This window comes from Scyliorhinus canicula, chromosome 13 (genome assembly GCF_902713615.1).
Source record: "Scyliorhinus canicula chromosome 13, sScyCan1.1, whole genome shotgun sequence".
NCBI classification, from domain to species: domain Eukaryota; kingdom Metazoa; phylum Chordata; class Chondrichthyes; order Carcharhiniformes; family Scyliorhinidae; genus Scyliorhinus; species Scyliorhinus canicula.
Window position 1 is genome coordinate 39,673,066 of NC_052158.1, and position 27,621 is coordinate 39,700,686.

The 27,621-nt window shown below is 47.4% G+C and overlaps 2 protein-coding genes across 3 annotated transcripts in view; both read right to left on the reverse strand.

The window, feature by feature from the left end:
• The window catches only part of LOC119976111 (stonustoxin subunit alpha-like), a 784,268-nt gene that overhangs the window by 78,539 nt on the left and 678,108 nt on the right, over positions 1 to 27,621 (reverse strand). The window lies entirely within an intron of this gene.
• Positions 22,396 to 27,621, reverse strand: part of LOC119976116 (class I histocompatibility antigen, F10 alpha chain-like) — a 61,123-nt gene continuing 55,897 nt past the window's right edge. For both annotated transcript variants that reach the window (XM_038816295.1, XM_038816294.1), the window contains 2 exons: positions 24,326 to 24,445; positions 22,396 to 22,546 (listed from right to left, as the gene is read on the reverse strand). In XM_038816295.1, the coding sequence (XP_038672223.1) occupies positions 24,401 to 24,445 (45 nt within the window). In that variant the 3' untranslated portion in view covers positions 22,396 to 22,546; positions 24,326 to 24,400. The remainder of the gene's footprint in view (positions 22,547 to 24,325; positions 24,446 to 27,621) is intronic.

Here is a 27,621-nt window from a genome sequence, read left to right on the forward strand (position 1 = left end):
TCCCTGTAAGAACACTATTCACGATGCCGTACGCTGTTCTTGCTCATGTATTTGCTTTGTTTGGCCCCTTGTTCTGCACTGTAACCAATCACTGTTTGTCCATGTACCATTTGTCAATGTTCTCTGTTGATTATTCTTTTGTCTACTATATACATACTGTGTACATTCCCTCGGCCACAGAAAAATACTTTTCACTGTACTTCGGTACATGTGAAAATAAATCAAATTAATCAATCAATCAACTAATCTCTGCACAGCACCTTTCACAAACTGAAACCTCCCCAAGGGCAGTATTTATAAAACAAAGATTGATCCTGAGAGACACACACAGGCCAATGGCCAATATCTCACAGTGGTAGATTTTCAGGAGTGTCTTACAGAGAGGCTGCAGTGAGGTGGAGGGAGAGAATTGTAGAGTGAAGGACTGAGGCTGCTGAAGACACAGCCCCCGGTGTGGGCCGATTATAATCCCAGATCCCCGAGATATCAGTATTAGAGGATCGCAGGGATCGCACAGAGTTAGTGGAGGAGGAGGTTACAGAAACAGGAACGGGGAAAGATATGGAGGGTTTACAATTTCTTGAACAAGTATTTTTATTGAAGTTTTTCATTTTAACAAATAACCCAACAAAACCACAGGAAAGGTACAGCTCAGCAAATCTAATGATAAAATTTTTTATTGTCACAAATAGGTTTACATTAACACAGCAATGAAGTTATTGTGAAAAGCCCCTAGTTGCCACACTCTGGTGCCTGTTTCGGGTACACAGAGGGAGAATTCAGGATGTCCAAATTACCTAACAGCACGTCTTTCTGGACTTGTGGGAGGAAACCCGGAGGAAACCGACGCAGACACAGGGAGAACGTTCAGACTCCACACAGACAGTGACCCAAGCAGGATTCAAACCTAGGACCCTAGAGCTGTGAAGCAACAGTGCTACCCATTGTGCTACTGTGCTGCCCCTGTCTCGATGTACATGGATATGGTGGGGGACCGGTAAACAGCAAGAAAACTGACTCAATAAAGTTACTAAACTCAACTTGATGCCTCAATATGCACCACCAAAGAACAATGGAGACAAGGATAAGGCCATGAAAAGATTATAAAATGTTTCAGCCTTTCCCACTGATGGAACCATCAATTCACCAGACACGTGTTTCCGATATGAACCTAGGCTTTAATCGACTTACTTCAGAGCCAGCCTGTTACCCGTTGATGAACTCTTAGTGAACTCAGGCTGACTCAGGACAAGTGTATTTATACAGCTGCACTAGGGGGAGGAGTCATGGGCGGAGCCCAGTACAAGTTCCTGAGTACTCCCAGAGCTACTCCCCTAGTGGTAGGCTAGCGCTACTGCGCTTACAAAGACAGTGTGAATTATCATATATACATGTATATATTATATTCACCACATTCACCCCCTGCAAAAAAAATCAAGTCCGGCGGGGGTGGTGGCCTACAACGTCAGTCTTTCCGGTGGTCGAATTGTCCGTTATGATCTGCGGAGCACCGGGGTTGCAGCCTCTTGCGGTGGCTGGATGGGTGTTGTATGCTGGGGTACGATGGCGGACTCCAGGGAGGGTTGTATCTGAGCTTCATACTCTCCTGGTTCGACTGGGGGCGCTGGGGGCTGGCCGGCGTGGGGGCGCGGAACTGGTGGAGTGAGCTGGTGGGCTCGGGAGCACAAGGGGGTGGCAGCATGGGGTGTAGGGTGAGAGGTCCTTCTGTGGGGGTAGAGGGGGCGCTGGATCCGGCGGGTGCCAGATCCCGGAGGGATACCGTGTCCTGACGGCCGTCAGAAAACTCGACGAATGCGTAGTGGGGGTTGGAGTGGAGCAGGCGCACCTTTTCAACAAGGGGGTCGGTTTTGTGCACCCTGACGTGTTTCCTCAGACGTACGGGGCCCGGCGTCCTCAGCCATGCCGGAAGTGAGACCCCCGTGGTAGTGCCCCTGGAAAAAATGAAGAGCCTCTCGTGAGGGCTCTGGTTGGTCGCCGTACACAAAAGGGACCTAATAGCGTGGAGCGCATCTGGGAGGACTTCCTGCCACTGGGAGACTTGGAGCTTTCTAGACCGGAGGGTCAGTAGGACGGTCTTCCAGACCGTCGCATTCTCCCTTTCCACCTGCCCGTTCTCCCTGGGGTTGTAGCTGGTAGTCCTGCTCGAGGCAGTGCCCTTGTTGAGCAGGTACTGACGCAGCTCGTCGCTCATGAAGGACGAACCCCGGTCGCTGTGTACGTAGATGGGGAAACCAAACAGGGTGAAGATGCTATGCAGGGCCCTAATGACTGTGTGGGAGGTCATGTCGGGGCACAGGATGGCAAATGGGAAATGGTAGAACTCGTCTACGACGTTTAAGAAGTAAACGTTCTTGTTAGTTGAGGGGAGTGGCCCTTTGAAATCAATCGCGAGGCGTTCAAAGGGCCTAGAAGCCTTGACCAGGTGGGCCCTGTCTGGTCTATAGAAGTGCGGTTTGCACTCCGCACAGATCGGGCAGTCCCTGGTGACCGCTTTTACCTCCTCGTTGGAGAAAGGCAGGTTTCGGGCTCTGATGTAGTGGGCGATCCGGGTGACCTCCAGGTGGCAGAGGTCATTGTGGATGACTTTTAATTGGTCGATCTGCGCGCTGGCGCATGTCCCGCGGGATAGGGCATCCGGAGGCTCGTTGAGCTTCCTGGGCCGATATTTGATATCGTAATTGTAGGTGGAGAGTTCGATCCTCCACCTCAGAATTTTGTCATTTTTAATTTTGCCCCTTTGCGAGTTGTCGAACATGAAGGCAACCGATCTTTGGTCGGTGATGAGGGTGAACCTCCTACCTGCGAGGTAGTGCCTCCAGTGACGGATAGCCTCCACAATGGCTTGTGCTTCTTTCTCGACTGAGGAGTGTCGGAGTTCTGAAGCGGAGAGGGTACGGGAGAAAAACGCAACGGGTCTCCCTGCCTGATTTAACGTGGCTGCAAGAGCTACCTCTGAGGCGTCGCTCTCTACCTGAAATGGGGTGGATTCATCCACCGCCCGCATGGCCACTTTGGCGATGTCCTCCTTGATGCTGTCGAAGGCCCGGCGTGCCTCGGTTGACAGGGGAAATCATGTGGACCTAAAGAGTGGGCGGGCTTTGTCCGCATATTGAGGGACCCAGTGGGCGTAGTAGGAAAAGAAGCCCAAGCACCGTTTGAGGGCCTTGGGGAATGGGGGAGGGGGAGTTCTAAGAGGGGGCGCATACGGTCCGGATAGAGCTACTCCCCCTAGTGGTAGGATAGTGCTACTGCGCTTACAAAGACAGTGTGAATTACCATATATACATATTATATTACATTCACCACACCCACATGGTACGATTGTCCACATCAACCACGGGAATTGAGGATAGGTTCGTTAAGCCATTCTGAGGTGGGCCCAGTACATACCTCCCTCAACTCCAGCAACATCAGAGGCACCAATGACACACTGTAACCCCCTCCCCTTGGATACCAGGCCCGCTGTACCCCTGCAGGAGCAAATCAAGGATTCTTTACCCCGTCATAACAAAAATAGAGAAAATATAAAGTAAATTTGTGAGAACTCCAGTTCCAGGAGGATATTTTACATGAACCATAAGGCGCAACATAATCCCAACCTCAGGCAGAGTTTAGAACGATCATCAGTCATATTTATACAGAGAGGACCGGGAGCTATAGATTCAGATTATAGACAGTACGGTCAGCTCCTCCCAACAACCTCATCCAGACTGGATAAAAGAAAACCGGAAAACTACCACGAGCAGAGGGTTTCAGGATAAGGACCAGGATACAAACATGGGCCTGTATTTCATCCAGCACAAACCCAGCACAATATGAAGAAGAGAAAAGGCTGCTCGTTCAGACAAGGCATCGTCCCTGTGGCATTCTTTGTGTTCAGAATTTCAGGATGGTTGGGGGTAGTATTCACAAAGAGCACAAAATAGTTTTAACTTCAACAAAGCGATAAATTTAATAAGACGACTAACTTGGATTCGACATGTACTCCTTAAGAATACACAGTTCATTAATAACATCTAAACTACACAGCTACAGCTAATCTCCCTACTGGTTTAAACTATGATCTCTACTCAATTACACTATCTATATTTCTGATTCTCACTGGGTGACTCCTACATACTCTCCCAGACTCTCCCACAATGCTTAGCATCACTGCCTTATACAGTTGTAACCGTAGCTCCCTCTTGTGGTACTGTCGATACTTCATTAACCCTTGCAGTGTTGACAGCTATGATAATACCACATCCCCCTTTCTTTGTAAAAGAAAATTATTATAACATTGGTTGTGCTATTTTCTGTGACCATTACTTTTCAGGTGTAACTCTGACTATTTGCTAATAACTATCATAAACTCACTATAATCCTGTACATTAATTCATAAATAACTGTTACATCGCTTAGTACAGCAAATGTTTCATTATTCAGTCATCACAAATTAAGTCTCTGAAGCTGTGTTCTTTTTCTATTTGAACGGAATGTTCAAAGTATTCGAGTGCTCTGTCACTTCTTCTTGCTGTGTCTGTGCTAAGTAAGGATTTGGAAAGGCAATGTCATTGAATATGATATCAGGATCTACAACATTTTGAAGCTGAGGTTGAACTTTATGCTTGAGACGTAGCAATGCCCGTCTGTTTCTCCTGAATGGCGATCCCTGTTCTGTTTTGACTCAGTATGACCTTGGTGCTACTTGTTTCAGAACTTTTGCAACATGTTGCCATCCTCCTTCTGGATTCTGAATTCATACAAACTCACCTTCTCGAAGTTCAGACAGAGGTTTTGTTCGTTTATTGTGGTCCTCTACTTGCTTCTTTTTAGTTGCTGTAATATGTTCACGATTCTCTTTGTTATCCATTTCAAGAATGGTGATCTGATCTCTGGTAATGTGGTTCTGCGCCATCTACCCATCAACATTTGAGCAGGTGATAGACCAGTTGACACTGGTGTCGCTCTGTATGCTAACAACACCAATGATATGTCTTGACCATCATCAATTGCTTTGCGGAATACTTCTTTACTATCCTTACTGCTTTCTCTGCTTTTCCATTCGACTGAGGATAACATGAGCTTGAGGTATTATGGTTGAAATTGTATTGCTCTGCAAACTGTGTCCACTCCCAACTCGAGAAACAAGGACCAGAGTCAGAGACAACGTTAAGAGGTATCCCATGGTGTGCAAAAATTGATTTTGTTTCCTTTACCACTGATCTGGCAGTCAAATCATTCAGCAGCATCACCTCTGGAAAGTTGGAATAATCGTCTATGGCTATTAGGTATTCATGACCCTGGAAATAGAATGAATCCATGCCCATTTTGCTCCATGGACTGGTGACGATTATCATCCGTTGCATGGTTTCTTTCCTCTGTACAGACTGATGCATCTGACAAATTGGACATGCTTGAACATATTGGTTGATATCTCTGTTTATTCCCGGCCAATACACCACCGACTATTTAGCTCGCCTACGGCACTTTTGATGCCTTGATGATCCTCGTGAATCTGCTGCAGAATCCCTGAACGTAAACTGGCAGGAATCACAATCCTATCTTCCTTGAGCAGGAAACCATCTGTTGAAGAAAGAGCATCTCTTATATCTCGAAAGGCAGATTTACATCCAGTAGATCATCCTTCTTTTAGATATTGTTTCGCCTTCTGGAGCGTTAAGTCCTTTTCAGTTGCTGCTTTTATGATCTGTGGTTTGTGGTCAGACACTGGTAGTACCTCAGTAAAGAAACAGGCTTGAGATTACACTATCTCAGGTTCTGATGTTTCAGCATCAGTTGTAGCTTTGGAAAGGTTGTCCACAACACTCAAGTCTTCCCTTGATTTTTCATCTTGGTCAGCTTGAAGTTGAGTGAACTCTTTCAACTAGCTGCAATCTTTCACAAGCATTCACCCCAATTAATGATGATTTCTCACCTTATACCATCTCAAAGTCGATGGGTATCTCAATGTTCCCACTCTGAATAACAAGACAGCAGGATCCTCTTGTGACTATTGTGTAACCATTGTAATCTGTGAGCCTACAAGTGGATTGCTTTATTAGTGGTTTGTCATAAGCTTGCCTTAAAGATCGTTCCGTGATAATATTTGCGTGCGTTCCTGTGTCAATTTTAAATAGTATTAGTGTTCCATTTTTTCCGAATGCGACAGTCCCTTCTTAATTATCTTTGAGAGCTCTTGTACTGGTCTTTCATTTTGATCCAGTAAATTAATCCTAGTGACTGCTTCAATCATTAAAGTATCTGAAAGTGAATATGGTGAGCAATCCTCCCTATCCGTTATGATGTTGAATTTTTTCTCTTCACTCGTCACATGTTGGATCCATCTGAAATCACTGCAGGACTTTTTAAATTTGGTTGCTGGAGAAGCTGTTGAGAAATGACACTGTGCTGCAAAATGGTTCAACTGGCAACAATTGGAACATTGTTTGCCTTTTGCCTGACAGTTTCTTTTACTGTGGGTGTGTCCACAGCGTGTGTACATCATTATGTTCATGACATCACTATCCAAATGGCCACCGGCCGTTGTATGTAGTTTTCTTTGCCGCGCCACAGCATTAATGGCGTCAGCCATGTTTCCCGATTTCGCGCTCTTTTGTTTTGCCACAAACACTGCATATTCATTTGCTGCCTGTGTGCTGGCCTTACACATATCAATCGCGTCTTCAAACGGTAAAACCGGTCGTCTTAGCGTTTTCTCGTGCAAACATTCAGCATTTATACCGAACACAACATGATCATGAAGCATAGAATCAGAGACTGAGGAAAAAGTACAGGACTGTGCTCGCAACTTTAAAGCTGTGATGAAGGAATCTACTGACTCTCCTCTTAACTGCAACCGTTTACGGAACAAGTGGTGCTCATGGAATTTTTGTAGTATCGTTAATTTTTGAAGCACCGTGTTGTATTTATTTTTATCCTCATGTGCACTGAATTAAAATGAATTATAAAGTTCTCATTCTTGCGGTCCAGCCACATTTAACAGGAGTGCTATTTTCCTATGGTCTGAGGCACTTTCAAGCGTGGAGGCAGAAATAAAAACTTCAAACTGTTGCTGAAAGAAATCCCAGTTCTGGCAGCGTTTACCATGTGTCCTGAAGTGGTCTTGTTTCTAGAGACCTTCCATCTTCTGATTAGTCTTCGTCATAGATTTTTCTGGTTCGGTAGCTCCTGAATTGCTTCTTCAATCTCCTAATGCTATCCTTTCCTATTTTAACTGTTGTTTCTAATAAAAATAGACACCTGGTACCATGTGGGACCTTTACTATTTAAAGTGTTCCAGTCCTGGTAACATGTGGTGTGCTTTGTGTTGCTTATTTCAGGATGGTTGGCATAGTGTTCACAAAGACCAAAAATAGCTTTCACTTAAACAAAGCTATAAATTTATTCACACTACTAACTTGAATTCAACTCCTTAAGAATACACAGTTCATTAATAACATCTAAACTACACACATCTACAGCTAATCTCACTACTGGTTTAAACTATGATCTGTACTCACTTACACTATCTGTACTTCTGGCTCTCACTAGCTCACTCCTACATCCTCTCCCACAAGGCTTAGCCTCACTGCCTTATATATTTGTAAATGTAGCTCCCTCTAGTAGCTACTGTTGACACTGCATTAACCCTTGCAGTGCCGATAGTTATGATTATATACCACAGTCCCAAACATAAGTGGGGACAACAGGATATCGGCCACACAGCAGGACCTGGCTCAACCACAAAGCTCGTGCACTAAGGTGTCAGTAAACCGAGTTACTTAAACACATCAAAACTCAGCCTCTCAGGGTATCCCCAATGAGTGTCTTTGAGAAGGAATGTCCCAAACATCAGGAGACAACAGGATACAAGCCATTGCACCGGACCTGGCCCAATCCAGCACAATCTTAAACAAAGGAGTCAGTTCCCCCAGGAAACCCAGCACACGTCAAGACCCACCACCCAGGGTCTCCTCACTAACCACATTCATGGAATTGTACCAGCCCCACAGACACCAGCGAATCAGAGTGGACTGCCCTACCGGTTCTCAAGGTGACTCCATTCTGCTCAAGTGATCCACATGCTTCTTCAGTCTTTTACCTTGAACTTTGACTTCATCAGATACTGGGCCCACCTTGGCCACGACAACACCTGGGACCCAACTGTGAACCATCTCAAAATATTTACTGGATACTATATCATCCAGCTCCAATGCTCTCTCGGGCTTTGTCGGACAATGGTGTTTCTCTGCTTTGTCTCCACTCTTCCTGACACATTTGCAAACACCAGGTCCAACCTGGTCCAAATCAGCAACTGGGCCGGAGTTACTCGGTGGTCGTGTGGGGCGTCGTTCTATCGGTAATAAGAAAATGTGCTAACTTGGTCTGCAGGGACTCTGGTGATTGCTTTGTCATGGCTGTTTTAAAAGAGGGAGGGTACGGGCGGTACACAAGTGATTAATGCCATTTGACAACATGAAATGCTGGAACTCCTCGCTGGTAAATGCTGCCCCATTGTCCAAAACCAACACCTCCGACAAACCTTGGGTGGTGAAGGTTTGCCTTAACTTTTCCACTGTTGCTGAAGAAGTGGACTTGATTTCATAGATGTCTAGCCATTTTGAGTGTGCATCCATATAAGTAGGAACATGGTGCCCATGAATGGGCCTGAAAAATCAGCTTGGAAACGTACCCACGGCCTACCTGGTCACTGCCAAGGGTGTATCAGGGCTGCTGGTGGTAACTTCTGTTCTACCAGGCACTGCAGCAGTGTTTAACCATACGTTTTTCAAAAATCAAACCAACTTTATTCAACAACAATATTTACGCTGAAATTAAACCAATACATTTACTAAAGTTTCCCAAGATTCCTTATACTACCCGTAAAGATGACTTTGGTTTAGCGGTGGGTCCGATTCTCTGAGTCTCTCAGGTCCGTTGTTGTGAAGGTGGGTCTCACACGTTGTTTCCTTCTGCCTCTGGTCAGATGTTACGATTGCCTCTGAATGAAGTCTTAGCTTGTTTATCCAGACTTTCTGTGTCTGTGTCTAACCCGGGCCACCACACATAACTGCGAACCAACGTTTGAATTCTGAACATTCTTGGGTGGGCAATGTGCCGTTTCCCTAATAATGGTTCCTGCTGGGCGTGGGGACGACCACTCTCGCTCCACACAGAAGGACGCAGTTTGTTCTTCCTTCTTTAAAATAGTTTTATTTGTTTTGGACATTCCCTGGTAACACCAGCCATGAAGAACCATATGCTTAACCCTGGACAATACTGGATCCTTCTGAGTCCAGTATTTGATCTGTTGTGCCAACACGGGTAGAGTGTTGAGGAAATTCCAGGCAAGGACAATTTCTTGTGGCACTGGCAGAGGAGGCGTACCTCCCAATAACCCGTCCTCTATTTTATGTGACAAGACAGCTCCAATTCCATCAGGAGATGTGCCAGAAGTGAGAATGATTTCTTTGGAAGGGTCAAAATGGATTAAAATGCAGAACAACAGCAGGACCTGCTTCATTTGTCTGAAGGTTTGGTTTCCTGTGTCTTCCAGAACCATCTCTGGTGTTGTTTTAATAATCATGTGGAGGTGCCACTTTGGAATAAACCTTTCGTAATACTTTACCATTCCAAGAAATGATTTTAACTCTGACGGGCTGGTGCTCATTTAATGACCCAAACATTACCTTCCATCGTGTACAACACTTGTGCACCTCCTCTAAACCCTCAATAAGTCACTTCTTTTGCCTTAAAGGTACATTTCTCTCCCTTTACTCTTACTCCAAATGACAGTCTGGTGGACTGGTATCGGCCTTTATGTGTGTTGTCAGTGCCAAACTCTCTGGATGCCTCATCCAGCTCCAGCTGCTGGTGTGTATGAGTCATGTCTAACTGAGAGTAAGTTACCCCTCCGGCTGGCTTGGTGTACAGCTCCTCTACGTTAGATATCCGATACCTGTCCACTTGACTGGCCATTAATTTATATTCTTACAGTCTTACCTGGATTCAGTATGGACACAATGGGAGCTTCCCACTCGGTGAACTGCACGGGTTTGATAACGCACAAATCTTCTAACCGTCTAAATTCAGTTCCCACCTCCTGATACAGGGAATAAGCCACGGGTATTTCTCTGTAAAATTTGGTGTAAACTCTGGATGTACATGAATTTTGGCTTTCAGGCGATGTATTTTGCCTCGTTCGTCTCGAAATACCTCCTGATGTCCCCTTCATTCATTTTGAACATTTCTAGCCAATTCAATTTTATTTGCTAAAGCCAATCTCATCCTATCAAACTTGACCCTAAACTACAATTAAAGGGAGTTGGGCAGATGGCTGCCTGTAACTAACAGGTGCTGCAGTTGTTTGCAAAATCCATACGCCCTCACCCGGACACATCATCAGCCAGATCTCTCAAAGATTCCATCAGGCGAAATGTAGACAAGTCTCGTGGCCCTGATGGAATGCTGGGGTACTAAAAGAGATGGCGGGGAAATCCCAAATGTGCTTGTGGTAATTTCCCAAAATTAGCTGGGTGCTGGGGTGGTTCCGTTAGATTGGAAAACAGCAAATGTGACGCCGCTGTTTAAAATAGGAGGTGGACAAAAGGCAGGTAACTATAGGTTAATTAGCATAACATGGGTATTGGGTAAAGTGCTTGAATTCTATCGTTAAGGAAGTAATAGAGAGACATCTGGATAGAAATTGTCCCATTGGGCAGATGCAACATGGGTTCATGTAGGGCCAGTCACGTTTATTTAATTTACTGGAATTCTTTGAGGGCATGACGAGCATGGTGGACAATGGGGAACAGGAAGATGTGGTGTATCTGGATTTCAGAAGGTATTGGACAAGGTGCCGCACAAAAGGCTGTTGTAGAAGATAAGGGAGCATGGTGTTCAAGGTAATGCATTAGCATGGATAGAGGATTGGTTAACGAACAGAAAACAAAGAGTGGGGATAAACGGGTGCTTTTCTGGTTGGCGATCAGTGGCTAGTGGTGTGCCTCAGGGATCAGTGTTGGGCCCACAATTGTTTACAATTTACGTAGATGATTTGGAGTTGGGGACCAAATGTAATGTGTCAAAGTTCACAGATGTGCTGAGGTGAGTGGTAGAGTAAAGTGTGCAGAGGACATTGAAAGTCTGCAGCGGGCTATAGATAGTTTAAGTGAGTGGGCAAGGGTCTGTCAGATAGAATACAATGTTGGTAAATGTGAGGTCATCTATTTTAGCAGGAATACCGGCAAAATGGACTTTTATTTAAAGGTAAAAAAATTGCAGTATGCTGCTGTGCAGAGGGGCCTGGGTGTCCTTGTGCATGAATTGCAAGTAATTGGTTTTCAGGTGCAACAGTTAATTCGGAAGGCAAATGGAATTTTGTGCATCATTGCTAGAGGGATGGAGTTTAAAAGCAGGGAGGGTATGTTGCAGCTGTATAGGGTGCTGGTGAGGCCACACCTGGAGTACTGTGTGGAGTTTAAGTCTCCTTACTTGAGAAAGGATGTACTGGCATTGGAGGGGGTGCAGAGAAGATTCACTAGGCTAATCCCAGAGTTGAGAGGATTGACTTATGAGGAGAGACTGAGTAGACTGGGATGATACTCATTGGAATTTAGAAGAATGAGAGGGGATCTTATGGAAACAAATAAAATTATGAAGGGAATAGATAGGATAGAAGCAGGGAGATTGTTTCCACTGGCAGGTGAAACTAGAACTCAAGGGGCATAGCCTCAAAATAAGGGGGAGCAGATTTAGGACTGAGTTAGGGAGGAACTTCTTCACCCAAAGGGTCGTGAATCTGTGGAACTCCCTGTCCAGTGAAGCAGTTGCGGCTACCTCATTAAATATTTTTAAGGCAAAGATAGATAGAATTTTTAAAAATAGAAATTTAGAGTATCCAAGTTTTTGTTTTCCAATTAAGTGCCAATTTAGCGTGGCCAATCCGCCTACCCAGCACATCTTTGGGTTGTGGGGGTGGAACCCACACAAACACAGGGAGAATGTGCAAACTCCACATGGACAGTGACCCAGAGTCGGGATTCGAACCCGGGTCCTCAGTGCCGTAGCCCTAGTGCTAACCACTGTGTCACATGCCGCACTGAGATAGATAGATGTTTGAACAGAAAAGGAATAAAAAGTTACAGTGACAAATGGGTAAGTGGAGCTGAGTCCACAAAAAGATCAGCCATGATGTTATTGAATGGTGGAGCAGGCTCGAGGGACCAGATGGCTGACTCCTGCTCCTTGTTCTTATGTTCTTAGTTATTGAATTAATTCAGCAGGTTGGGATCCTGATTCTTCAAGTGAGACTTTCTCAAGTAGCGTTTCCATCCAACTTTAGCAATATGGCGCCCCACACAGTCGGAGGGATCTTCAGGGATCGCTTTTCCCACAAATGTTCTTATCTTCAACAACTTGTTTGGGTCGAGTGATTAACCTGAACTGTGGGAATGTAGTGAGGAAACTCAGAGAGCCACATTTTATATTAATGGAAACCAGTCTATTTTGCACTTTATCTCAAGTGAAATCAAATGTTCCATAATACAACTTAATACAATTTATAACTAATATGTATTTGTGGAGAAAAAAACAATTCTGGATTTGATCAATGTTTCACGACAATATTGATCATTGTGGTTTGTAATCATTAAATAATTGTCAGTGTTTGAACTGACTGAATTCTTCTTTCCTGATTTCACAAGAAAGGTTTAATTCATTCACTCAGCAGCTTGTGACCCTTGGAATGGGCACTTGTTGAGGTTCAATTCAATGTGAACTGGCTGAGTTCATCCCAAATGTCAGCATCATTCACTGCTCCCCATCAGCATTGATTCACTTGTTTACAGAAAAGAAGATGACAGCGAGAGACAGAGGAGAGGAAGGTGTCTCCTAACTTTAGTGAATCAAACTCCAAGACATTTCCCAATGAGGTGAGGGTGAAGTGCGACCAGCTTCTCAGTAATGAGAAGTGTAGAGAACCTCAGAAAGTTAGTGTCTTGGTGAGGAAGGAGGTCACAGAGACTGTGAGTGGGAACAGCTCTACGTATAAACATATGACCATGGAACAGGAGTAGGCCAATCGGCCCCTCGAGCCTGCATTACACTCAAAAACCTTTTGTCTTTCATCTGTTACATTCTACAGACAATCTGACTCCAACAATCTCTCCTGTGATTTACCTTGAACCTCCACAGAAATATAAATTATATATTGATCATCACACCACCCTGTCTAGACTCTCCACATGAGAAAGCCCACCTGTAATATCCTGCATGGGACCTACGGGGTGGGAATGATTGACTTCCCTTGTTCCTTGCAGAGTATGAGCTCTCCCACTAGGGGCAGGCAATCTCTATTAATCATTGTATAAAAGGTTGGACTGTAAAACACCAACTAATAGAGGAACCCGGTGGGGATCTACTGGACAGTATATATAACAATATTGTAAATAAATCAGTTCCTTATTTCACTCGGCTTGGACTCCAATGTCCTTATTAAACCGGCGATGAGGGGTAAATTGGTTTGGTGTCGACTCTGCAACCTACTTGGCTGAGCCACCCCCCTGATGTTATGGACCCTGGTTAGAAACCACCTATTTTGTGACACAGCTGTTAGGGCGTGCCTCTGAGGCAGGATCTGGCCAGAGTTTATTGGAAGGGGAGCATAGCAGGGAAGACAATGGACCAGCAATGGCAGGAGATTTTGGGTGTTATTTGGGAGGCACAACAGAAATTCATCCTGAGGAGGAAACATGCTAAGGGGAGGACAAGGCAACCATGGTTGACAAGGGAAGACAAAGACATCATAAAAGCAAAAGAAAAAGCATACAATGTGGCGAGGATTAATGGGACCCCAGAGGATTGGGAGCCTTAAAAGCGAGCAGAGAACAGCTAAAAAAGCAATAAGGAGGAAAAGATGAAATATGAGTGCAATCTAGTTAGGATTGGTAGGATTTTAGAGTCCATTATGAAAGATGAGATTGCGGAGTACTTGGAAGTGCATGGTAAAATAGGACTGAGTCAGCACCGCTTCGTCAAGGAGAGGTCATGTCTGACAAATCTGTTAGAGTTCTTTTGACGAGGTAACAATTGTGGTGAACCACTGTGTACCTGTATTAGGGGATGTAAGGTAGGACCGGTATTACAGGTTCGCCGGTAACCCCTGCTGGCTGGCTCCGCCCAGTAGGAGCTGTATAAATATGTGTGTCCTCCATTGATCTTCCATTTTGCCAGCTGCAGCAGGAGGCCACGCATCTGACTGCAATAAAGCCACAGTTGTACCCAATCTGAGTCTTTGTGCAATTGATCGTGCATCAATTTATTGCAGTCAGATTTTCAACCAGACGGATATCAGAATCAAACCAGATGGCCTGCAGCTGGATCTGCACTCGCCCGACACCAGAAAGGACTTTAATCACTGATTAGCTTGCTTCGAGGCTTACATCAATGCAGCAAACCCCACACCGATGGAGGCTTAGAAGATACAGGTCCTGTATTCCAGATTGAGCTCAAGCGTGTTCCCGCTGATCCAGGATGCCCTGACCTACGCGGAAGCCATGGCACTCCTAAAAGAGAACTACACGCAGAAAGTGAACATGCACTTTGCCAGGCACGTAATCGCCATTCGCTCTCAACTCCCTGGTGAGTCCATCGAAGACTTCTGGTGGGCCCTAATCTCACTCGTCCAGGACTGTGACTGTCAGGCCATTATGGCCATCGAACATTCTAATCTCCTCATCTGCGATGCGTTCGTAACGGGGATTGGGTCGGACCTCATCCGGCAACAACTGCTGGAACTAGCGGAGACAAAAACTTTACCACTCTCCATGATGGTCGCCTCCCATAATGTTCAGGCCTACCCCTCTCGCCGCGCGGCCCACCCCTCCTATCCCTCCTGGACCCCGCAAACGATCCCCCAGGCTGGGGCCCTGCCCAGCCAATATACCTGAGCTGCATGCCAATCTGCGCACCCCGGGGTCCCCGCTGCTACTTTTGCGGCCAACAGAAGCACCCCCGCCAACGCTGCCCGGCCCGCGCCACAACGTTTGTGTCTTGTAACAAAAAGGGCCACTTCGCCGCAGTGTGCCAGGCCTGCGCAGTCGCCGTTATTGCCCCCTCCCCCCCCGCCAAACGCACAATGGGCACCGCCATCTTCACCTCCCGGGGCCACGTGCGGCCAGTGGGTGCCTCCATCTTCACCTCCCGGGGCCACGTGCGGCCAGTGGGTGCCTCCATCTTCACCTCCCGGGGCCACGTGCGGCCAGTGGGCGCCGTCATCCCCTTCCCCTCAGTCCACATGTGGCCCATGGGCGCTGCCATTTTCTTCCCGCAGGAACTCCAGACGCCGCCATCTTGTCTTCTCCATGGGGTAGGAACGCCAACGACATCCCACAACCTGGGTCCCCAATGCTCTCCGTCTGAAACCTCTGACGATCACCCGCAGCTCGCCTCGATGACGCTGGACCAGTCTTGTCCACACAACTCGGCCACCGCTTCGACAACGGTGAAAATCAACGGCCACGTGACCTCTTGGCTGCTGAACTCCGGGAGCATCGAAAGCTTCATACACCCTATACGGTAAGGCGCTGCTCTCTCGCGGTCCACCCCGCCAATCAATGGACCTCCCTGGCCTCCGGATTCCACTGTCCCGATCCGAGAGTTCTGCAGGGTCACTCTCACAGTCCAGGGTGTAGAATTCAGCGGTTTCCGTCTCTACGTCCTCCCCAACCTCTGCGCTGCACTATTGCTGGGCCTGGATTTTCAGTGCGATCTCCAGAGCCTCACCCTCAAATTCGGCGGGCCCCTACCTCCACTCACCATTTGCGGCCTCGCAACCCTCAAGGTTGAGCCCCCTCCCTCTTTGCCAATCTAACTTCCGATTGCAAATCCATTGCCACCAGGAGCAGATGGTACAGTGCCCAGGACAAGGCCTTCATCAGGTGCGAGGTCCAGAAGCTGCTTCGGGAGGGTATCATTGAGGCCAGCAACAGCCCCTGGAGAGCCCAAGTGGTTGTCGTTAAAACTGGGGAGAAACACAGAACGGTCCTGGACTACAGCCAGACCATCAATCAATACACGCAGCTCGATGCGTAGCCCCTCCCACGCATATCTGATATGGTCAATCAGATTGTGCACTACCGGGTCTTCTCAACTGTAGACCTAAAATCCGCCTACCACCAGCTCCCCATCCGTAAATCGGACCGTCCATACACTGCCTTCGAGGCAGACAGTCGGCTCTATCACTTTCTTAGGGTTCCCTTCGGCGTCACTAACGGGGTCTCGGTCTGCCAAAGGGAGATGGACCGAATGGTCAACCGGTACGGTTTGCGGGCTATGTTTCCGTATTTAGATAATGTCACCATCTGCAGCCATGACCAGCAGGACCACGATGCCAACCTCGCTAAATTCCTCAGCACCGCCACACTTCTCAACCTTACGTATAATAAAGAGAAGTGTGTGTTCAGCACGACCCACTTAGCCATCCTCAGCTATGTAGTCCAGAATGGACTTCTCGGGCCCGACTGCGACTGCATGCACCCCCTCATGGAGCTTCTCCTCCCCCACTGCCCCAAGGACCCCAAACGCTGCCTGGGGTTATTTTCGTACTACGGCCAGTGGGTCCCAATCTATGCGGACAAGGCCCGTCCACTCATAGTCCACCCAATTCCCCCTCACGGCCGAGGCACAACAGGCCTTCGCCCGTATTCGCTCAGACATAGCCAAGGCCGGGATGCACGCAGTAGACGAGAAACTGCCCTTCCAAGTAGAAAGCGACGCATCAGATGTCGCCCTTGCCCCCACTCTAAACCAGGCAGGCAGACCCGTAGCATTCTTTTCCCGCACCCTTCATGCCTCCGAAATTCGGCACTCATCCGTCGAAAAAGAGGCCCAAGCCATCGTTGAAGCTGTGCGGCACTGGAGGCATCACCTGGCCAGCAGGAGATTCACTCTCCTCACTGACCAACGGTCGGTAGCCTTCATGTTCAACAACACACAGCGGGGCAAGATCAAAAACATAAAACCTTGCGGTGGAGAATCGAGCTCTCCACCTATAATTACAAGATTTTGTATCGCCTCGGCAAGCTCAATGAGCCCCCAGACGCCCTCTCCCGAGGTACATGTGCCAGCGCACAAGTAGCCCAACTCCAGGCCCTGCACGACAGCCTTTGTCACCCGGGGGTCACACAACTGTACCACCTCATCAAAGCCCGCAACCTGCCCTACTCCGTCGAGGAAGTACAGACAGTCACCAGGGACTGCCAGGTCTGTGCAGAGTGCAAGCCGCACTTCTACCAGCCGGACCGCGGCGCCTGGTGAAGGCCTCCCGCCCCTTTGAACGCCTTAGTGTAGATTTTAAAGGGCCCTTCCCCCCACCAACCGCAACACGTACATTCTCAGTGTGGTCGATGAGTACTCCTGATTCTCCTTCGCCATCCCATGCCCCGATATGCGTCTGCCACCGTCATCAAGGCCCTCAACACAATCTTCGATCTGTTCGGTTTCCCCGCCTACATCCACAGTGACAGGGGATCCTCGGTCATGAGTGATGAGCTGCGTCATTTCCAGCTCAGCAGGGGTATCGCCTCCAGCAGGACGACCAGCTATAACCCCCGGGGACACGGGCAGGTAGAGAGGGAGAACGGGATGGTCTGGAGGGCCATCCAGCTGACCCTACGGTCCAGAAACCTCCCAGCCTCCCGCTGGCAGGAGCTCCTCTCTGATGCACTACACTCCATCCGGTCACTACTGTGCGCCGCCACTAACAACACACCCCATGAACGTGTTTTTACCTTCCCCAGGAAGTCCACATCTGGGGTGTCGCTCCCGACTTGGCTCGCAGCTCCAGGACCGGTCCTGCTCCATAGGCACGTCCGGCTCCACAAGGCGGACCCTTGGTGGACAGGGTACACTTGCTTCACGCCAACCCCCAGTATGCCTACGTGGAGTTCCCTGATGGCTGCCAAGATACTGTCTCCCTCAGGGACCTGTCACTGTCAGATTCCAACCAAACACACTTCCCCACCCAGGCGCCATCCTCCCCACCCCCGGCGCTACCAGCATTAACCCCATCAGCCTATTCCTCCTTCTCCTGCCCACGCAAGAGGAAGAAGATGATTTTGGCATGCTCCCGGAGTCATCTGACAGCAGGCCAGCACCAGCACTGCCAGCACCAACGTCGGTGACACCAGCACCACCAGCACCGACATCGCCGCCACCGTTACATCTCCCCCAGCGAACCGTCAAAGCACCGGATCGACTGAATCTCTAATGGGCACCGGACCATCAAAATGGACATTTTTTTTTCTCCCCCACTTCTTTTCTAAGACACTGTACATAGTTCTCAACACTGTATATAGTTCCACACCACCCCTGCCGGACTCATTTTTAACAGGGGGTGAATGTGGTGAATCACTATGTGCTTCTGTATTAGGGCATGTAAGGTAGGACCTGTACTACAGGTTCGCCGGTAGCCCCTGCCGGCTAGCTCCGCCCACACGGAGCCGTATAAATACGCCTGTCCTCCATTGATCTGCCATTTCGCCAGCTGCAGCAGGAGGCCACGCATCTGACTGTAATAAAGCCACAGTTGTACCCAATCTTAGTCTTTGTGCAATTGATTGTGCATCAACAAGAAAGTTACACAAAGGAGAACCAGTGAATGTGATCAATTTAAATTTCGAGAAGCCATTTGACAAGGATCCACAAATGGGACCTCTCCAGCCTGGTGGAGGAGGTGAAAAGGGACCTGCAAAGATGGGACTCGCTTCCTCTTTCGCTGGACAGAACGGCACAAAGGGTCAAAATAAATGTGCTGCCTGGGTTCCTCTTCATTCCCAAATCTTTCCTCACCAGGGCCAACAAACTAATCACGGGCTTCGTCTGGCAGGGGGCGGGGGCAGGGCGTGGGGAAGAGTTCCTCATGGAAGTAAGTCTATTTTGCAAAGATGGCAGCAAGTGGGAGGACAGGCTGTACCAAACTTTCTATTCTACCGCTGGGCGGCCAATGCAGTGGGTGAGGTGCGACTCAGCGAGGCAGTGGAGGGTCAGGGTGGGAGGGCAGGCGACATCCCCACGCTGCCCCTTCAGCGTTTTAATGTGGGGAGTGTCCCGAGTCTGTACCTCTAACGGATGCAGCTTCTGCTCAGCAGCTCCTCAATGAGCAGTGAGCAGCTGCTGGGCATGTCTCTGCCACTAGAGGGGGCAGGATACGGATACGGGGAAGATACAGGGGGCATTAGGGGGCAGCTCTTGCAGAGAGGATGTCTTTATCTCCCCCCCCCCCCCCCCTTTGTGACAGAGACCCTCAGGCACAGAGAGGAGGGATTTTTAATGTTTCATTTTGAGGAAATATTGGTTTTCTCTTATTTAATGGGAATTCTATTTCTAAATTATAAATTGTCTGTGTTCTGTTTGAGGTTGTTGTTGTATTTTTGCTTCAACCAGGAGTCATTCTGAATAAATCAAAATCATTTTATTTCCATGAACCATTTTAAGATGACAACAGTTTACAAAGTAGAAAAATATCTCATTAACACAAATGTCCAAATGCTTTGGACCATTTTCCTGAGATTTCCGTTGTTTAGCAATAACTATCACAAAGTTGTACAATGTCTATTTGTTGCTGTAATAAAATGTCTCTTGTTTCACTCTCCATCCACACTGTTCTTTTCTCTGATTTCCTGGGGGGAAGGAGTAGGATTTTCTCACTCTCCATGTCCAAATCTATCATAACTATCATTTTGGGTAATGAACCAGGCCAGGTGTTAGATCTGGAGGTAAGTGAACACTTTGGAGACAGTGACCACAATTCGGTGACCTTTACATTAGTGATGGAAAGGGATAAGTATACCCCGCAGGGCAAGAGTTATAGCTGGGGGAAGGGCAATTATGATGCCATTAGACATGACTTAGGATGTGTAGGTTGGAGAAGTAGGCTGCAAGGGTTGGGCACACTGGATATGTGGAGCTTGTTCAAGGGACAGCTATTGCGTGTTCTTGATCAGTACGTACCAGTCAGACAGGGAGGAAAGGGTAGAGTGAGGGAACCGTGGTTTACCAAAGAAGTGGAATCTCTTGTTAAGAGGAAAAAGGAGGCCTATGTGAAGATGAGGCGTGAAGTTTCAGTTGGGGCGCTTGATAGTTACAGGGAAGCGAGGAAGGATCTAAAGAGAGAGCTAAGACGAGCAAGGAGGGGACATGAGAAGTCTTTGGCAGGTAGGATCAAGGAAAACCCAAAAGCTTTCTATAGGTATGTCAGGAATAAAAGAATGACTAGGGTAAGAGTAGGGCCAGTCAAGGACAGTGGTGGGAAGTTGTGTGTGGAGGCTGAGGAGATAAGCGAGATACTAAATGAATACTTTTTGTCAGTATTCAGTCAGGAAAAAGATAATATTGTGGAGGAGAATGCCGAGACCCAGGCTATTAGAATAGATGGCATTGAGGTGAGTAGGGAAGAAGTGTTGGCAATTCTGGACAAGGTGAAAATAGATAAGTCCCCGGGGCCTGATGGGATTTATCCTAGGATTCTCTGGGAAGCCAGGGAAGAGATTGCTGAGCCTTTGGCTTTGATTTTTAGGTCATCATTGGCTACAGGAATAGTGCCAGAGGACTGGAGGATAGCAAATGTGGTCCCTTTGTTCAAGAAGGGGAGTAGAGATAACCCCGGTAACTATAGGCCGGTGAGCCTAACATCTGTGGTGGGTAAAGTCTTGGAGAGGATTATAAAAGATACGATTTATAATCATCTAGATAGGAATAATATGATTAGGGATAGTCAGCATGGTTTTGTGAAGGGTAGGTCATGCCTCACAAACCTTATCGAGTTCTTTGAGAAGGTGACTGAACAGGTGGACGAGGGTAAAGCAGTTGATGTGGTGTATATGGATTTCAGTAAAGCGTTTGATAAGGTTCCCCACGGTCGGCTATTGCAGAAAATACGGAGGCTGGGGATTGAGGGTGATTTAGAGATGTGGATCAGAAATTGGCTAGTTGAAAGAAGACAGAGAGTGGTGGTTGATGGGAAATGTTCAGAATGGAGTTCAGTTACGAGTGGCGTACCACAAGGATCTGTTCTGGGGCCGTTGCTGTTTGTCATTTTTATAAATGACCTAGAGGAGGGAGCAGAAGGATGGGTAAGTAAATTTGCAGACGACACTAAAGTCGGTGGAGTTGTAGACAGTGCGGAAGGATGTTGCAGGTTACAGAGGGACATAGATAAGCTGCAGAGCTGGGCTGAGAGGTGGCAAATGGAGTTTAATGTGGAGAAGTGTGAGGTGATTCACTTTGGAAAGAATAACAGGAATGCGGAATATTTGGCTAATGGTAAAATTCTTGGTAGTGTGGATGAGCAGAGGGATCTCGGTGTCCATGTACATAGATCCCTGAAAGTTGCCACCCAAGTTGATAGGGTTGTGAAGAAGGCCTATGGTGTGATGGCCTTTATTGGTAGAGGGATTGAGTTCCGGAGCCATGAGGTCATGTTGCAGTTGTACAAAACTCTAGTACGGCCGCATTTGGAGTATTGCGTACAGTTCTGGTCGCCCCATTATAGGAAGGACGTAGAAGCTTTGGAACGGGTGCAGAGGAGATTTACCAGGATGTTGCCTGGTATGGAGGGAAAATCTTATGAGGAAAGGCTGATGGACTTGAGGTTGTTTTCGTTAGAGAGAAGAAGGTTAAGAGGTGACCTAATAGAGGCATACAAAATGATCAGAGGGTTAGATAGGGTGGACAGCGAGAGCCTTCTCCCGCGGATGGAGGTGGCTATCACGAGGGGACATAGCCTTAAATTGAAGGGTAATAGATATAGGACAGAGGTCAGAGGTGGGTTTTTTACGCAAAGAGTGGTGAGGCCGTGGAATGCCCTACCTGCAACAGTAGTGAACTCGCCAACATTGAGGGCATTTAAAAGTTTATTGGATAAGCATATGGATGATAAGGGCATAGTGTAGGTTAGATGGCCTTTAGTTTTTTTCCATGTCGGTGCAACATTGAGGGCCGAAGGGCCTGTACTGCGCTGTATCGTTCTATGTTCTATGTTCTATCACAAAGTTGTACAATGTCTATTTGTTGCTGTAATAAAATGTCTCTTGTTTCACTCTCCATCCACACTGTTCTTTTCTCTGATTTCCTGGGGGGAGGGAGTGGGATTTTCTCAATCTCCATGTCCAAATCTACCAGCCCCCAGCTGCTCTGCAGCCTGCCTGACAGCTGCAGTCGGTGTTTCCTCAGCTTCTCCATGAGGCCTGACTCCAGGGACATCCATGTTGGCATCCTCCATTCCATCCATTTGCGGAACAATCTACAACCGGATTGTCCTCTCCACCCACTCACATGTTAAATATTCTTCAATCTTGACTCGGGTAACATTTGATCGTGAGATATATTGAATGATTTTTTAAAAAGCTAGATCATTTTAATTTAAATGTAATAACATTTGATCATTTGGTGTAAAATTTGAAATTTGAATAAATGTATTTCATTCCCAAAAATATTTCCCATCAGTCCTTAATGGGAGCAATTTTGTAGATCACACTTTGTAAATCTGCAGAAGTAAAATAAATGTCAGTTAGAATGGGGAATAATCCATTATCAGAGAGTGAGAACACAACAAGTGGGAGGGAATGGAGATTGTGTGAGAAATACTCATTCCCACACTCCCCTCCATCCTTACACTTTATGGAGATCCCGTAGATCTCTTCCATACCATCCATATTCAGTAGGTGAGGATGTGAGTGTGTGCAGTGGGTTTAAGACCAGAAGAACATGAGACATAAGAGCTGAATTAGGCCACTCGGCCCATCGAGTCTGCTCTGCCATTCCATCATGGCTGATGTTTTTGTCATCCCAGTTCTCCTGCCTTATCCCCATAACCCCTGATCCCCTTATTAATCAAGAACCTATCTATCTCTGTCTTAAAGCCACTCAGTGATTTGGCCTCCACAGCCTTCTGCGGCAAAGAGTTCCACAGATTCACCACCGTCTGGCTCAAGAAATTCTTCATCACCTCAGTTCTAAAGGATCATCCCTTCAGTCTGAGGCTGTTCCTTCAGGTTCCAGTTTTTCTTCCCAGTGGAAACATCCTGTCCACATCCACTCTATCCAGTCCTCGCAGCATCCTGTAAGTTTCAATAAGATCCCCCCTCATCCTTCCAAACTCAAATGAGTACTCACCCGTTCCTCATACTCCAAGCTTTTCATCATTTTTATGAATTTCCTCTGGACCCTTTCCAAGGCCAGCACATCCTTCCTTAGACACGGGGCCTAAAACTGCTCACAATACTCCAAATGGGATGACCTGTACGCCCAGTACTGGAGATTCCCTCACACTCACTCTGTCCCCTCAATTCTACATTCCCCTCTCTCTCACTCTCAGTGTCCTGTACTCCCAGTACTGGGGATCCCCCCACACTCACTCTGTCCCCTCAGTTCTACATTCCCCTCTCTCTCTCTCCCCTCTCAGTGCCCTGTACTCCCAGTGCTGGACATTCCCCCACACTCACTCTGTCCCCTCAGTTCTACATTCCCCTCTCTCTCCCCGCTCAGTGTCCTGTACTCCCAGTACTGGCAATTCCCCCCACACTCACTCTGTCCCCTCAGTTCTACATTCCCCCCTCTCTCTCTCTCTCCCCTCTCAGTGTCCTGTACTCCCAGTACTGGGGATTCCCCACACTCACTCTGTCCCCTCAGTTCTACATTCTCCTCTCTCTCTCTCTCTCCCCTCTCAGTGTCCTGTACTCCCAGTACTGGGGATTCCCCACACTCACTCTGTCCCCTCAGTTCTACATTCTCCTCTCTCTCTCTCTCTCCCCTCTCAGTGTCCTGTACTCCCAGTACTGGGGATTCCCCCACATTCACTCTGTCCCCTCAGTTCTACATTCCTCTCTCTCTCCCCTCTCAGTGTCCTGTACTCCCAGTACTGGGGATTCCCCACACTCACTCTGTCCCCTCAGTTCTACATTCCCCTCTCTCTCTCTCTCCCCTCTCAGTGTCCTGTACTCCCAGTACTGGGGATTCCCCACACTCACTCTGTCCCCTCAGTTCTACATTCCTCTCTCTCTCCCCTCTCAGTGTCCTGTACTCCCAGTACTGGGGATTCCCCACACTCACTCTGTCCCCTCAGTTCTACATTCCCCTCTCTCTCTCTCTCCCCTCTCACTGTCCTGTACTCCCAGTACTGGGGATTCCCCACACTCACTCTGTCCCCTCAGTTCTACATTCCCCTCTCTCTCCCCTCTCAGTGCCCTGTACTCCCAGTACTGGGGATTCCCCCACACTCACTCTGTCCCCTCAGTTCCACATTCCCCCTCTCTCTGATTCTTACCTTTCCTTTGCTTTTTCCAGATGATTATTCCGATTATCCCGAATATAACAGCCAGTGCAGTGATGACTAATCCGATTATAATTCCAGACTTGGAGCGTTCCCCACTGTTTCCTGGGAATTCTGAAACACATGTGAATAATATGAGGATTGTCTCTGTTCCCGGATCCATTCCCAGTTCTGTGTTAATTGGGGACAATTTGAACTGAAGCCGCCCATTGGGAATTGATGGGATTGGTGGGAATGTTGGTTTTACACTCGCCCGATTTCACTCTCCAGTGAAGTCACTAAAGATTCCCATTGATGGGGGTGTCAAAGCCGTGTTTTCCCAATCCCGTGGGTTACCTTCCCGGCCAGTTCAGTTCTAATTCTCCCCAATGTCTCTGTGTCCTGTCCTTGCTCAGTCTCCAGGGTAACATTGTACGGCCCAGGATGCAGCATCACTGATGGGTTTCACATCAAACTTCAAAGGGATGAGGAATAAACTGACCACAGGAAACTGGGCTGAGCTGATAATGAGGGAAACAACAGATAAACAGAACAAACGCTTCAAAAGAAGCACTTGGTACAATCCAACACAGAACTTAGTCCTAACCGACTGCAGTGAAGCCACCATGGTCAACACATGGAATAAGTGAGAGAATCCAACTCAAAGAAAAGATTCACAAATGTCCAGAGATTGAGTTCCAGACACTGGGACGAGAATCAGCTGATCAAAGAGAGACAGGATGGATCTGTGATGGGGGCTCATGTCTGACTAATCACATTGAATTTGATCAGGATCTCACTGACATGGTGGATAAGGGAATGTCTATGGATCTGCTCCAGATGGACTTCCAGAGGGTGAATGATTAAGGGCAGCATTCTCCGTCCCATCACACCAGTTTTTGGGTGCAGCGCACCCCTGCCAGCAGCGGGATTCTCCATCCCACCAGCCGGCCAATGGGGTTTCCCATAGTGGACAGTCCAACGCCATCGGGAATCCCCGGGTGTGGGTGCGCTGCCGGCACAACAGAGAATCCCGCCAGCGGAGAATCCAGCCCAAGGTTTCACACAAGGATTCGTGACAATAACCAGTGTTTGGAAATGGAGGGAATGTTTGATAAGGGGTGAAAATTGATTGATCTGTGGGGGACAGGGACAGAAACACGTATACACCGTCACACAGACACACACTCACGCGTATATATGCACACACACATATACACAGACATACATATGCATATACACATGCACTGTCACATACAAACACACATATGCATACACAACACATACATAAACACAGACACGCACATGCAAACGGACACATACTTACACACACACATACACAGTAACACACACATGGATACAGAGATACACACATACATGCACACACACTGGCCCTAACACACATGCACATATACACATATGCACACAGACATATTCACACACATGCACACAGACACATGCACATGCACACACACTCACAGAACCACACATACATGCATACACAGACACACACATACATACACATACTGACCCTTACAATGCAAATAGACACATACACACAGAAACGCACAGGCACAGACACACACACAGGCCCACACACATGGACACACACTCACAAATGTGCATACACATGGGCACACGCTCACAGACACACACACATACACTCACACACAAACACCACTCTCACACAAACACAAGCACACACAGGCATAAACTCAGACACACACATCATACACACAGTCTGAGCCACACACAAACATGCCTGCATGCACACAAAGACACACACCATATTGTATACAAAGACACACACATGCACATAGGCACACAAACACGAATGAACACAGTTTCACACACACGCACAACACACACCATTATGACACCCTGGGTAGTACGCGGTCAATTCCAGCCCTACCCGTCCTGGAGTTGCAGCACGTGAATTAACAAATAATTCTTCTAAAAATAGCCAAAGTCTTTGGCCTTGGCTGCCCAGTCATGTAAATTTAAACACAATTAGTGTTCATGAAAAACAAAACAAAAAGATGACTTACGCAGTAAATAAAGCTGCACGATGACAAATTATACCTGACTCCCCATTTAACTGTCCCATCCTCTCGCCACATCCATAAGACAGACAAACACAGAGAGGTGGAAAGGGGTAAAAATAATAAGGATGAAGGTCAAAAGATGAGACCTTGCTTCAGACGATGATTTATTTAGTGCACTGTCTTCACAGTATGAGTGTGGATTATAGTCTCTAACGTACAGCTTGTAACGATCTTCCTTGCATTCAGCAATATCTGACTCACAGCTTTTACAGGAGACACCCCTGGCTTCACATCAGCCTGTTCTGCAGAGAGAGTTATCAGGGCCGGGATTCTGCTTGAATCAGGCTGTTCTGCAGAGAGAGTTATCAGGTTCTAGATTCTGCTGCATCAGCCTGTTCTGCAGAGAGAGTTAAGGGGTTCTGGATTCTGCTTGAATCAGGCTGTTCTGCAGAGAGAGTTATCAGGTTCTGGATTCTGCTTCAATCAGGCTGTTCTGCAGATAGAGTTATCATGTTCTGGATTCTGCTTGCATCAGCCTGTTCTGCAGAGAGAGGTATCAGGGCCGGGATTCTGCTTGCATCAGCCTGTTCTGCAGAGAGAGTTATCAGGGCCGGGATTCTGCTTGCATCAGCCTGTTCTGTAGAAAGAGTTATCAGGGTCGGGATTCTGCTTGCATCAGCCTGTTCTGCAGAGAGAGTTATCAGGTTCTGGATTCTGCTTGCATCAGCCTGTTCTGCAGAGAGAGTTATCAGGTTCTGGATTCTGCGCATCAGCCTGTTCTGCAGAGAGAGTTATCAGGTTCTGGATTCTGCTTGCATCAGCATGTTCTGCAGAAAGAGTTATCAGGGCCGGGATTCTGCTTGAAACAGCCTGTTCTGCAGAGAGAGTTATCAGGTTCTGGATTCTGCTTGCATCAGCATGTTCTGCAGAAAGAGTTATCAGGGCCAGGATTCTGCTTGAATCAGGCTATTCTGCAAAGAGAGTTATCAGGTTCTGGATTCTGTTGCATCAGCCTGTTCTTCAGAGCGAGTTATCAGGTTCTGGATTCTGTTTTCATCAGCCTGTTCTGCAGAGAGGGATATCAGGGCCGGGATTCTGCTTGCATCAGCCTGTTCTACAGAGAGAGTTATCAGGTTCTGGATTCTGCTTGCATCAGCCTGTTCTGCAGAAAGAGTTATCAGGGCCAGGATTCTGCTTGAATCAGGTTGTTCTGCAGAAAGTGCTATCAGGTTCTGGATTCTGCTTGCATCAGCCTGTTCTGCAGCG